We start from the raw sequence: 13,917 nt of genomic DNA, 5'->3' as shown, positions 1-13,917 counted from the left end.
GCGGCAGTTTCACAGCATCATCTTTCAGGATTTGAAATCGCTCGACTTTTATTCCATCTCTTCCACTAACTTTGTTTGTAGTGATGCTTTCTAAGGCCCACTTGACTTCACATTCCAGGATGTCTGGCTCTAGGTGAGTGATCACACCATCATGATTATCTGGGTCATGAAGCTCTTTTTTGTACAGTTCTTAATTGTACATAGTGAAAGTGAAAGTGAAGTTGCTCAGTCCTGTCTGACTCTATGCGACCCCATGGGACTGTAGCCCACCAGGTTTTTCTGTCCATGGAGTCTCCAGGCAAGAATACTGGAGTGGGTTGCCATTTCCTTCTCCAGGGTATCTTCCCGGCCCAGGGATCGAACCCGGGTCTCCTGCATTGCAGGCAGACGCTTTACCCTCTGAGCCACCAGGGAAGCCAAAAAGAAAGTAATTTGAAATTCACAACCTATTTTATAAAACTTAACTGTTTTATCTTTTCAAATCAGAGATAGGCACTTTTTTTTCTATAAAGAGACAGGTGCTAAACAGTTTAGGCTTTGTGGGCTGTACACTCTCTGCTGCAAGTGCCCCACAACACAAAAGTAGCTGTATACAATACATAGAAGAATGGGCATGGCTGTACTCCAATAAAACTTTATTTATGGACACTGAAATCTGAATTACATATAGTGTGGACATGACAGGGAATATTATTTTTATTTTTTTCAATTCTTTAAAAAGCAAAAACTGTTCCTAGCTGGTGGTCCATACAAAACAGGCAATGAGCCAGATTTGGCTCCTGAACCATAGCTGGGCTACCTATATCTTAAATTCTAACTACAATTCCCAAAACTGGTTTTTCTTGTCCTCAGGCAATTTTAATTAGTGGGTAGATTTTTAAAATATCACTAGGATGATAGAATGGATTTACAAAAATATCACTGCAAATGCAAAGCTTCAAAAACCCAGAGTAACATTTTGAAAAATTATAAAACAAACTTAATCAACAGTAGGAATATCTATTATGCTGCATCAGTTCAGTCGTGTCCGACTCTGTGTGACCCCATAGACAGAAGCCCACCAGGGTCCCCCGTCCCTGGGATTCTCCAGGCAAGAACACTGGAGTGGGTTGCCATTTCCTTCTCCAAATATCTATTATAGGAAACGTGAAATTTACATTTAACTCAAAGTACACTTATATTTTAAAAACTAGGACAAGTGTTGGTAAATTTAAATTATTGATTTTTCTTGTAACTACTCATGTTAGAAATTACACTACAGTCTATTCTGAAAAATTAATACTTTTTTTAAATCCTTCATGTATTTCTGTAATGTTTGAGTTAGGTAACTTCACTGTAAATTTGATGACAGCACCAAATTGCTATCACTTTGTAGAGAATTATATTTATCTTCCTTCTGAGAATATTCAATTTTTTGTGCCTGTACCTACTGCCTTTTTATAAATTCTATTCAGTTTTATTGAGGTATATTTGATAAACTTATATGTTTAATTTGTACATTTTGATGATTTGATATATGTATACATTGTGAAAGACTGCCTTCCATCCAATTAATTAACATATTCACCACCTCACACATCTTACATGTTTATCTTTTTCTTCTTTTTTTTTTGGTAATAACATTTCAGTTCTATTCTCTTAGAAAATCTCCATTATATAATACAGCATTATCAGTCACCATTTTACATATTAGATAAAAGTGAAAGTGTTAGTTGCTCATTTGTGTCCAAGTCTTTGCGACCCCATGGACTGTAGCCTGCCAGGCTCCTCTGTCCATGGAATTCTCCAAGCAAGAATACTGGAGTGGGTAGCCATTCCCTTCTCCATGTATTCTTTTTGACAGTGAATGATATTTGATTGCATGGATGCATCTATTTGTGGATCCTTAGCTGTTTCCAGTCTGCGTGCTAAGTCACTTCAATCGTGTCTGCCTTTGTGACCCTATGGACATGCCAGACTCCTCTGTCCATGGGATTCTCCAGGCAAGAATACTGGAATGTGTTTCTGTGCCCTTTTCCAGGGAATCTTCCCAATCCTGGGATCAAACCCAGGTCTCCCGCATTGAAGGCACATTCTTTACTGTTTGATCTACCTGGGGAACCTGTATGCTTTAGATACTCAGAACTTATTCATCTTATAGCTGAAAGCTTACACCCTTTGAACTATTTCTCCCTATTTTCCCCACCCCTCACCCCTGGTTACATTTTTTTTTTTTCGGATTTGCCCACGTGTAGGTGATACCATCTTTCTCTCTCTGGCTCATTTCATAAAGCCTTCAAGTTCAGTTTAGTCGCTCAGTCGTGTCCAACTCTTTGCGACCCCATGAATCACAACACTCCAGGCCTCCCTGTCCATCACCAACTCCTGGAGTTCACTCAAACTCACGTCCATTGAGTCAGTGATGCCATCCAGCCATCTCATTCTCTGTATCCCCTTCTCCTCCCGCCCCCAATCCCTCCCAGCATGAGAGTCCTTTCCAGTGAGTCAACAGTTCACATGAGGTGGCCAAAGTATTGGAGTTTCAGCTTTAGCATCAATCCTTCCAGTGAACACCCAGGATTGGTCTCCTTTAGAATGGACTGGTTGGATCTCCTTGCAGTCCAAGGGACTCTCAAGAGTCTTCTCCAACACCACAGTTCAAAACATCAATTCTTCGGCGCTCAGCTTTCTTCACAGTCCAACTCTCACATCCATACATGACCACTGGAAAAACTATAGCCTTGACTAGACGGACCTTTGTTGGTAAAGTAATGTCTCCGCTTTTTAATATGCTGTCGAGGTTGGTCATAACTTTCCTTCCAAGGAGTAAGTGTCTTTTAATTTCCTGGCTGCAATCAGCATTTGCAGTGATTTTGGAGCCCCCAAAAATAAAGTCTGACACTGTTTCCACTGTTTCCCCATCTATTTTCCATGAAGTGATGGGACCAGATGCCATGAGCTTAGTTTTCTGAATGTTGAATTTCAAGCCGACTTTTTCACTCTCCTCTTTCACTTTCATCAAGAGGCTTTTTAGGTGCTCTTTACTTTCTGCCATAAGGGTGGTGTCATCTGCATATCTGAGGTTATTGATATTTCCCTGGCAATCTTGATTCCAGCTTGTGCTTCTTCCAGCCCAGCATTCCTCATGATGTACTCTGCATATAATTTAAATAAGCAGGGTGACAATATACAGCCTTGATGTACTCCTTTTTCTATTTGGAAGCAATCTGTTGTTCCATGTCCAGTTCTAACTGTTGCTTCCTGACCTGCATATAGGTTTCTCAAGAGGCAGGTCAGGTGGTCTGGTATTCTCATCTCTTTCAGAATTTTCCAGTTTATTGTGATCCACACAGTCAAAGGCTTTGGCATAGTCAATAAAGCAGAAATAGATGTTTTTCTGGAACACTCTTGCTTTTTCGATGATCCAGCGGATGTTGGCAATTTGATCTCTGGTTCCTCTGCCTTTTCTAAAACCAGCTTGAACATCTGGTAATTCACGGTTCACGGATTGCTGAAGCCTGGCTTGGAGAATTTTGAGCATGACTTTACTAGCATGTGAGATGAGTGCAACTGTGTGGTAGTTTGAGCATTCTTTGGCATTGCCTTTCTTTGGGATTGGAATGAAAACTGACCTTTTCCAGTCCTGTGGCCACTGCTGAGTTTTTCAAATGTGCTGGCATATTGAGTGCAGCAGTTTCACAGCATCATCTTTCAGGATTTGAAATAGCTCAACTGGAATGCCTTCAAGGTCCAATAAAATTGTTGCAGGCAGCAAGATTTTCTTTCTTCTCATGGCTCTATAATATTTCACTGTGTGCATATGTGTATACAAATATGTGTAGATATGTGTGTGTGCATATCACATTTTTTCTTTATCCATGATCTATTAACAGATACTTAGATTGTTTCCATAGTTTGGCATGGGAGTACAGATGTATCTCTAAGAGATTCTTATTTTAATTCCTTTGCATATATACTCCAAAGAGGGATTACTGGATCATAGGGGAATTTTTGAGGAACTTCCATACTGTTTCCTATAGCAGCTGTATTAGTTTGCATTCCTTCCGACAATGCACAAGAATTCTCTTTTCTCCATACCTTGGCCTACACTTGTTATCTCTTGTTTCTTTGATGATAGTTATTTAACAGGTGTGCGGTGATATATCATTGAAGTTGTGATTTTCATCAGCTTAATGCTTAAAGATATCTGGTACCTTTTTATGAACCTGTTGGTCATTTGTATGTCTTCTTTGAAAAATTATCTATTCAGTTCCACTGTACAGCTTATAAATAGATTGGTTCCTTTGGCATTGAGTTGTATATTATATTTGGGATACTGACCTCTTATCAGATAAAACATTTGCAAATATTTTCTCTCATTGCATAGATTGCCTTTCCTTTTTGTTAATGACTTCCTTTATTATGCAGAAGCTTTTTATTTTGATTAATCCCACTTAATTTTGCTGTTGTTTCTGTTCCTTTTGGTCTCAAATCCAAAACATAACTGCCAAAACCAATGTTAAAGAACTTGCCTATGTTTTCCTCTAGGAGTTTATAGTTTCAGGTCTTAAAGGTAAGTCTTTAATCCATTTGAGTTACCCATTGCCTTCTAAAGGATCCATATTTGACATTTAAGTTTCATTCTTGTATATCCCCAGTTGTAAGTATACTGTTTTCTTTTGGATTTGAACCCACTTTCACAAACTCAAAATGTCTAATAATAGTATTTCAATAGCAAATGCTTTTATAATCACTTATGGTATTATACTGAAAAGTATGAAAAGAATCAGAGAAAAGGCCTTTCATCAAGTTATGCTCAAGTTGATTTCCATATTATGCACAGTTGCTTAGTCATGTCCGACTCTTTGTGGCCACATGGACTATAGCCTGCCAGGCTCCTCTGTCCATTGGATTCTCTAGGCAAGGATACTGGAGTGGGTTGCCATTTCCTTCTCCAGGGGATGTTCCCAACTGAGGGATCAAACCCGTGTCTCCTGTGTCTCCTGTATTGGAAGACAAATTCTTTATCACTGAGCCACCTGGGAAGTCCAGTGTCCACATTAGCCATTGAAATTCAGTACTATATGACAATTTAAGAAACAACAGAAGATGCCAAACAATAAGAAGTCAAAGCAGTATAGTTTTCTCTTGGCTATTAGCTTCTTTGTCCTGGATACTATTTGACCTAGTTAGTTCAAATTGTAAATAAGGATGTCACCAAGAAAATACCTGGCATTCATTTTGACACTTAATCTATTCTTGAGCTGCACCTTGACTTGGATCCTCATCCTCATCCTTTACCCAGACTTTGGGAATTTCATCTCACTGTCTTTGATTCAGATTTCAGTTGGTCAGGCATGGAGTGATGGTCAAACATAGAGTGGCAGTGAAAATTTCTATTATGGACATTAATTAGTAATAAAAAAGTAGTGTTTTCAATTTTTTGTGAGATCAAAGCATTAAATGCCGAATTCTCAGGGCAGGTATTAAGAACTGTAAGTTCAAAGGAAGTAGAAGCATTAAAAATATTTAAGCTTTCAAAATTCACGTTCAGTAAAATTGACCAGCTACATTATGCTCTTGCATTCCTGCTGTCACTTCAGTCGTGTTCAGCTCTTTACAACCCTCTGGACCGTAGCCCCAGACTCCTCTGTCCATGGGATTCTCCAGGCAAGAATACTGGATTGCGTTGCCATGTCTGCCTCCAGGGGATCTTCCCAACCCAGGGGTTGAACCTGAGTCTCCTGTGGCCCCTGCATTATGGGCCAATTCTTTACCACTAGCACCACCAGGGAAGCCCCTTAATATGGAAGTTCTTTGCATTTCTTGACTTGCAGCTGCATCACTCCAGTCTCCGCCACTGACTTCACATGACCATCTTCTCTGTATGTCTGTATCCTCTCCTCTGCTTATGAGAAGACCAGTTATTGAATTTAGGGTGCACCTTTACCCAGTATTATCTCAGCTAGATCCTACCTTGATTTATTACATCTGTGAAGACCTTATTTCAAAATAAATTCACATTCTGAAGTTCCAAGTGGATATGAATTGGGGGTGGGGGTGGGGAGGGAGCACTATTCAACCCACTATACCACCCTAAATAGTCTCAACAGCTTCACTCAGACTTACCAAATAGACAGAAATATAACAAAGCTAGAAGTTACTTAAAAAACAAAGCACACTAATGATTTGGCTACTGTATTATAGGATTTGCTACATGTCTTATGACATTTTCTCTTTTCCTATTCATAGCCTGATGATTTCTGTTTGGAATTTTTGCATACTTCCAATATTCCATCAGATTCCACTAAATCATTACAAAAGAAATTTTACTTTATGTCCTTTCCTTCTCATGAATTAAGTAATCCATTATAAATGCTTTTGCTTTTTGGTTTCTTGATTTGAAGGTATGTAAATGTGTAATGATTCAAATAAATAAAAAGAACAGATGGCAGGACCTTGAAGATCAAATTAACTTTGTATCTGTCTGGAATTTGGGGATAGCTTCATTATTTCCTTCTAATTTGTTCATTCGTCCCTGAATTATCTAGTGGAGAATTTTATGCACAATTGTGCAATATAAATATCTTATAGTAATAATAAAATATCATTCAGTTATGAAATAAAATCTGAAAATAATTCTGTGGCACTAATAGTATCATTGTCATTATAGTTACATTTGTTTTCCCCAATTGACACTGCAGCAGAGATGCTCCTCAAGGACACACCAAAAATCTATTTGGTGTCAACATATCTACTGTTTCAATAAGTTTGGTTTCAAATATGTCTTAAGTACTAAATTACTGTACATTAACTTTAAATATATCTACATGTTCTATTTTATTAGCCTGATAAGAATCTTCTACAAGCTCATAATATGAAGTATATTTTATCTTCAAGAATTTCGTGTTTGTTTAACAGGGACATTCTTTAAACAATCCTTCAGGACCACAGGGAGAATATGGAATCTTTTCATTGGTAATAATGCAAAATGTACTTTAAAAGAAGTTATCACTGATCCTGTACTTCTCATTTTTGCTGGGTGAAAATAAGAACTGCTGGGAATATATGCCCTTCACTGTCTGATGAGGAAGAGGATCCAGTATATTTTTCTCTCAATTTACTAACATCTTTTACAGGGCTGATTAGATTAATCCTATTTAAAATCAACAGATGCTTATACATAAGCTTGCAGTTGCCTGGGTATAAAATTAGGTTTGTGGACATTAGCTCATTTCTCAACAACACTGGATACCAGATAAGAGGGACAACATAATAAAAGTGCTCAATGAATACACTGTCAAACTAAAATTTGTACGTTAATAAACCAAACCTAATTAATATTCAGAAGGCCAAAATAAGTATATTTTTATACATAAGGTGAGATCATTTATCCCATGAATCCTCTACTAAAAGCACTATTAAAGATGTGCTTAAGCAAAAAGAAAAACAAGTACAGATTGAAATCATGGGATGCAAGAAATAAAGGGAGATCAAAAATTTAAGTTAAATTTTACTATCAGTGAAAAATAGAAATAACTAGGCTCTTTTGGTTAAAAAAGGATAAAGTTAACTTTGTAGATAAAAACCAATGAAAACAATCCAATAGTATGTTAGTAATTTAAACTTGGGTCGAAGGAAATGGCAACCCACTCCAGTACTCTTGCCTGGAGAAGCCCATGGACAGAGGAGCCTGGTGGGCTACAGTCCGTGGGGTCTCAAAGAGTTGCACACGACTGAGTGACTTCTCTTTCACTTTCCTGTGTTTTAATATAGGAATACTAAGTAACTTTAGACACTTTGCAAGAAAAAATATATTAACAGATATTAAAAATTGAAGGCAACATGATAGGGAAGGGATGTAGTCTAAAGATCCCAAATACACCAAGAAAAAGATTATATCAACTTTATTAACCAAATAGATATGAGGAAAGGAGAATAAAGGAAGCAAACATGAAATAGCAAATCAGATCATGGAATTAAATCCAAATATATCAGTAATCATAATAGATGAATATGAATTAAAGACAGATAATACAATTTGATATAAAAAAAGATTCAATTACATTCTGCTTGCAAGGATCTCGCTTGCAATAAATCTACCCAAAAAGTTTGAAGCTAAATAGAAAAAGATAAACCATGAAAATATTGATCACAAGAAATATTTTATCTTTGTCTATAGTAATATGAGAAGGAAATGGCAACCCACTCCAGTGTTCTTGCCTGGAGAATCCCAGGGACGGGGGAGCCTGGTGGGCTTCCGTCTGTGGGGTCACACAGAGTCGGACACGACTGAAGTGACTTAGCAGTAGCATAGTAATATGATAAAATTAATAATAGTTATTCATATGAGAGAACATTGAGTTTGAGGGGGGAAAATGCACTATAAATAAAGAGTAATTCAACTTCTTAGAAAAAAGGAAAAATCCATCAAAAGGATATGACACTGATAAATTTGTAAGCACCTAATGACATAGCTTCAAAATATGTAAAGCAAAAACTGACAGAGTTACAAGGAGAAATTGACAATAAACCATCAGGAAAGTTTTAGCATCCTCTATCAGAAACTGGTACATCAGTAGACAAAAAGAAAAAAAAAATTGAAAGTTACAGGTAGCAAAGGTAATAATTTTGATCTAGTAGACTCTGAAAGAATATGTTAGTACTGATAGTATAGTTGTCGTCTCATACACAGATCATGTCTACTCTACACTTTTGTTACTTTCTTCCTTCTCCTTGCCAAGTATGGCATCCTTTACTTTTCTGTGTCAATGCAAATACTACTCAATTTTTGAAGCCCGACTCAAGACTCACTTCTAAAGAGAGTGTACCTTATCATTTGTATGGATCTCTCTCTTTTTAAAAGTTACACAAGGCACTGTAATCTGTATATTAGTTTGTCTCCTTAATTGCAATTTTTTTTTTTGTGCTAAGACTTGCATATTTCTTGGTTCCACACAATGCCTGGAAATACTATTGTTAAAACATTTCCTCATTCTCACTCCATTCTTCTCCAGAACCCAATACATCCTTACTATTTGAAACCAGATTTATTATGAACCAAATATAGGAATCAGGGGGAAGGAAACTTGACTCTTCAAGCTGTTAGCATCATAGTAGAGTGATCTTTAAACAAATGTTGCAAACAACTCTTTGTGAGAGAATATTAATTTAGTCTCTGTTCTGCTACCAGAGAAAAGGGGGAATTACATTGTAAATCATTGACTCTATAATATAATGGAAAGGAACAGCCTGAATGTTCCCACTGACACACATGGTTTGATTCATGAAACAATTTCTTCATACCTCTTAGGCTCCTTACTGACTCCTCAATATAAATCTTTCTGAAGATTTCACAAAGGACTAGCCAATCACAGAAATGAAGAAAAACCTTTATATAAAACAAATTTCCAAGGTTTAAACAAGAAACTGCTGCATGTATGTAAAAGCAAGTGACATAAAGACAATAATTTGCAAACAAGGTTCAAGGAACTCTGGGGATTTCATTGAACACTACGAGGCTAAGTGGCTTTCTCAGTCATTAATTTTACAAGCCTTCAGTAATCAATAGGCTACTCTGCTACCAAATAAATGACTAGTGTTAAACAGCAGCCAGAAAAGGATACACTACTTTCACTCAGGTATTGACTAAGAATAACCTGGGAACAGAACCATTCCCTATAATTGAGTTGCCTAATTAATATTATTTGGGAAAAACATAAACTACTCAAAAGAACAAGAATAGTGATTGGGACTAAGCTTAGGAAAGAGCCTTAATTTCTTTAAGCAGTGAAATTAAAAGTGTGCAGTAAACTCTAATTTAGAGGAAATCTGATGTAATTAGAAGAACTTATGTCTAAATTCACACCAATGGCAGTTGGAAATATCACTAACCAGGTATACAAACTTTGTTGTTTCTGACAAGGGGCAAAGCAGGGTTTCTTCCTGATTCTTTATGCCTATTCCTTATTTCTGCCTTCTACTGTTAGCAAGCTATTACTGTTTATCCTTTTAATTGTCATTCTTTCCACTTGATTGTATTTTACATTTATTCTTCATTCCAACACTAATATATTTGAATGGTTAATGTTCATATATTAAGAAAAAAAGCACATGGGAAACTCTTTAAAGCAGCTTGATACATGGGAATAAAAATTGGCTTCTCTTCCTATTTCCTGACAGAGAGGTATAATCTTTTGAACTCTGAAGCTCATAGAGCTTTTTTCCATATATCTCATATGGCAATTCAATTATTGTACTTTATATTTGCTTATGTAATAGAACTATTTAATAATAAAATTCCAAAAGTTAATCATCTGTTTATTTCTCATGTGTTATAAAAGCACATGATTTTATTGATTTGAAACCTAGCACATGATTATTGATTTGAAATGCTTTATTCACTCATTACGTAAATGATGCTTCAATTCAGCAAAATACTACTGTAGGTAGATTTGTGTTCAGTTCAGTTCGTTCAGTTGCTCAGTCGTGTCTGACTCTCTGTGACCCCAGGCCTCCCTGTCTATCACCAACTCCCGGAGTTCACTCAAACTCATGTCCACAGAGTCGGTGATGCCATCCAGCCATCTCATTCTCTGTCATCCCCTTCTCCTCCCGCCCCCCAACCTTTCCCAGCATCAGAGTCTTTTCCAGTGAGTCAACTCGTCGCATGAGGTGGCCAAAGTATTGCAGTTTCAGCTTCAGCATCAGTCCTTCCAATGAACAGCCAGGATTGATCTCCTCTAGAATGGACTGGTTGGATTTCCTTGCGGTACAAGGGACTCTCAAGAGTCTTCTCCAGCACCACAGTTCAAAAGCATCAATTCTTCGGCGATCAGCTTTCTTTACAGTCCAACTCTCACATCCATACATGACCATAGGAAAAACCATAGCCTTGACTAGACGGACCTTTGTTGGCAAAGTAATGTCTCTGCTTTTTAATATACTATCTAGGTTGGTCATAAGTTTCCTTCCAAGGAGTAAGCGTCCTTTAATTTCCTGGCTGCAATCAGCATCTGCAGTGATTTTGTGTAGACAGACTTAAATCATGACAAGTGCCCATTTTGTTGAGCTATTCTTACTGCTCTGGAAAGAAGGATTGCCTGTCTAATGCTCTTCTTACTGTAATCCTGAAATTTGGATCTAATGTACATTCTATCAAAATTCTTGTAATTTATTTACTATGAAAGTGAAAGTGTTAATGGCTCAGTTGTGTCCTATTCTTTGCGAACCCATGGACTATAACATTCCAGGTTCCTGTGTCCATGGAATTCTCCAGGCAAGAATACTGGAATGGGTTGCCATTTCCTTCTCCAAAGTGTCTTCCAGACCCAGGGATCCAACCTGGGTCTTCTGCATTGGCAGGCAGATTTTTACCATCTGAGGGAAGCACCACCCCCCCCCCCCGCTTTTTTTTTTTACAAAATAATTTCATTTAATATATAGTTAAACACCCTTAATTTGAGTGAATTGGAAGGAAAACTAAATTGGTGAATACTTGCCTTAGCTTGACTCTCCCTGGTAGCGCTAATGGTAAAGAACTTGTCTGCCAATGCAGAAGACAGAAGAGATGCCAGTTCAATCCCTGGATGGGAAAGATCCCCTGGAGGAGGGCATGGCAACCCACTCCAGTATTCTTGCCTGGAGAATCCCATGGACAGAGGAGCCTGGTGGGCTACTGTCCACTGGATTGCGAACAGTGGGACATGACTTGAGTGGCCTAGTATGCATGCACACATACAAAGGACATATAATAGCTGCAGTTATTATAACTACTCAGATACTGTCTGGTGGAGTTTTAATTAATAGATAAGGATGATCTCTAATTAGCTCATCAAAATACTAGTCTGAACAGTGTCAGCACTGCACATATTGCAATTACATTGTTTATAAGTAAATAGATACTTCTAAAGCACTTAAAGACCAGTTTGCATTCTTAGCAGAATAGAGGTGCCCTCAACCTTTTTAATTATGTAATTTGTTTAGCTAGGCTCTCTTCTTAAGAGAGTAAATGAGAAAAAAAGAGAATACAATAGGTTTATCTCAGTTGATATTCTGACCCTTTCCACAATGCTGCAATTAGAATTAATGTAGTTTCTTGAAAGTGAAAAAAGTGTCATTTCTCAGTCGTGTCTGATTGGACCCCCATAGACAATAGCCTGCCTGGCTTCTCTGCCATGGGATTCTCCAGGCAAGAATACTGGAGTGGGTTGCCATTCCCTTCTCCAGGGAATCTTCCTGAACCAGGGATTGAACCCGGGTCTCCCACATTGCAGGCAGATTCGTTATTGTCTGAGCCCCCAGGGAAGCAAATATCATATGCCAGGTAACTGCACAGGGTTGTAGAAATACAGAGCTAGAAGAAAACTTTCTGCTTGAATTAGTTATTCCAACTCTCTCATTTTATAGATGGGGAAGAAATTGATTTATTATATGGATTCCATGTTTAGTCACAGGCCAGGGCAGCCTTTTCTTTGGGTGTCTCTGAGTCCTAATTCTGTGCTTATTGAAAAGTTAATAAGTAATGTGAGTTAAAAAATAAAACACAAAAGGGGAGAGAGGGTGTTAACTATTAATTTGATATAGTGACCTTATGTAATTCTACACTGAAAGCAAATAAATTCTAATTTCAAATTCATTCTATTCTGCAAAATATTTTTGACATACTACACCAAGACTTTATTCATTCAGTCAAATTTGATTGGGATTTTTGTCAGTTCTCTGTCATTACAGAGAGGTGCTCCCAGGTGTTGGGAATAGAAAGCAAATGAAATAGAGGTGATAATGACAGAGGTTTGCAAAGCCTCTTAAAGCGGTACTGTGGAAGGACTCCACCCAGTCTGGCGTGTGTGTGTATGAAAGATGGATGCTTGGAAGAGGCAGTGGAGGAACAAAGTCCTTTCAGGTAAGCCAGAGTTGGCCTGACATAGTCAGTCACAATGGTCCCTAACCTTTATGGCGCCAGGGACCAGTTTCTCGGAAGACAATTTTTCCACGGGCAGGGTGCGGGGATGGTTTACATTCTGTCACCGCTCACCTCCTGCTGTGTGGCCCAGTTTCTAACAGGCCATCACCTGGTATCCATTTGTGGCCCGGGGACTGGGGACCCCTGGTCTATAAAAGAGAAGGAAATGTTACCAAATACAAGTCCACGTGCCTGATGCAGTGAGGACAAACAAAGCAAAACTTTGTAGTTTGGAGCTGAGAAGGGTTTATTGCAGGAACAAACAGGGAGAACAGGTGTTGTTGCTCGGTCAGTGCTCCAGGAATCTTGTGCTTGGCCTGAAGTTACCATCCTCCCCCTGACTTGAGGCTTTTGTTGTTGTTTAGTCGCTAAGTCTTGTCCGACTCTTTTGCAACCCCATGCACTGTAACCCTCCAACTCCTCTGTCCATAGGATTTCACAGGCGAGAATACTGGAGTGGGTTGCCATTTCCTTTTCTGAGAGTTCTTCCTGACCTATAGATCAAATCTGCACCCCTGCATTGGCAGGCAGTGTCTTTATCATTAAACCCCCTGGGAAGCCCAGGTCCGAGCTTTAGTTCTGCAAAGAAACTCAAAGATATTGTTAGGTATACTCCTTGAGGAGGAACCAGGACCCTGTGCCAGGGGTGAATTTCTTGTCTGTTTTTCGTTTATTTCTGCATCGATTCCCTCTCTTATCTGATTAGCAACTATTTGAACCTACTCTTTAGAACCTGCTCCTTTGGTCTAGGAGGCTGAATGAAGACTATTTCCTACAAACAAGAAATGGGGCCCCCCAAAAGGCTTTTGTGGCCAGGAGGGCCCCTTAGGGTCCTTCTCAGTTTCAGGAATACCAGTTGAAAAATATTTGAGTTGATTTAGTTGGTCTACTCTTGTCTGGGATTATTTACCTCTTGAGCAATGAGGGCTTCTTACACTTTATGATGAAGATGGTAGCTGGAACACTATTCGAGG

At 38.3% G+C, this 13,917-nt stretch overlaps 2 protein-coding genes across 4 annotated transcripts in view; one reads left to right on the top strand and one right to left on the bottom strand.

Annotated features, from left to right (window-relative positions):
* CTNNA3 (catenin alpha 3) overlaps positions 1 to 13,917 on the top strand; it is a 1,978,275-nt gene that overhangs the window by 935,139 nt on the left and 1,029,219 nt on the right. The window lies entirely within an intron of this gene.
* The window catches only part of LRRTM3 (leucine rich repeat transmembrane neuronal 3), a 123,093-nt gene that overhangs the window by 90,732 nt on the left and 18,444 nt on the right, over positions 1 to 13,917 (bottom strand). Inside the window, exon 3 of the mRNA XM_088842465.1 lies at positions 13,016 to 13,092. Coding sequence (XP_088698591.1) covers positions 13,016 to 13,092 — 77 coding nt within the window. The remainder of the gene's footprint in view (positions 1 to 13,015; positions 13,093 to 13,917) is intronic.

Source organism: Moschus berezovskii, chromosome 12, assembly GCF_049115385.1.
Source record: "Moschus berezovskii isolate FMDL1 chromosome 12, NW_MosBer_1.0, whole genome shotgun sequence".
In the NCBI taxonomy this organism is placed as follows: domain Eukaryota; kingdom Metazoa; phylum Chordata; class Mammalia; order Artiodactyla; family Moschidae; genus Moschus; species Moschus berezovskii.
Note: the sequence above shows the minus strand (reverse complement) of the source record. Positions and strands in the feature narration are given on the sequence as shown.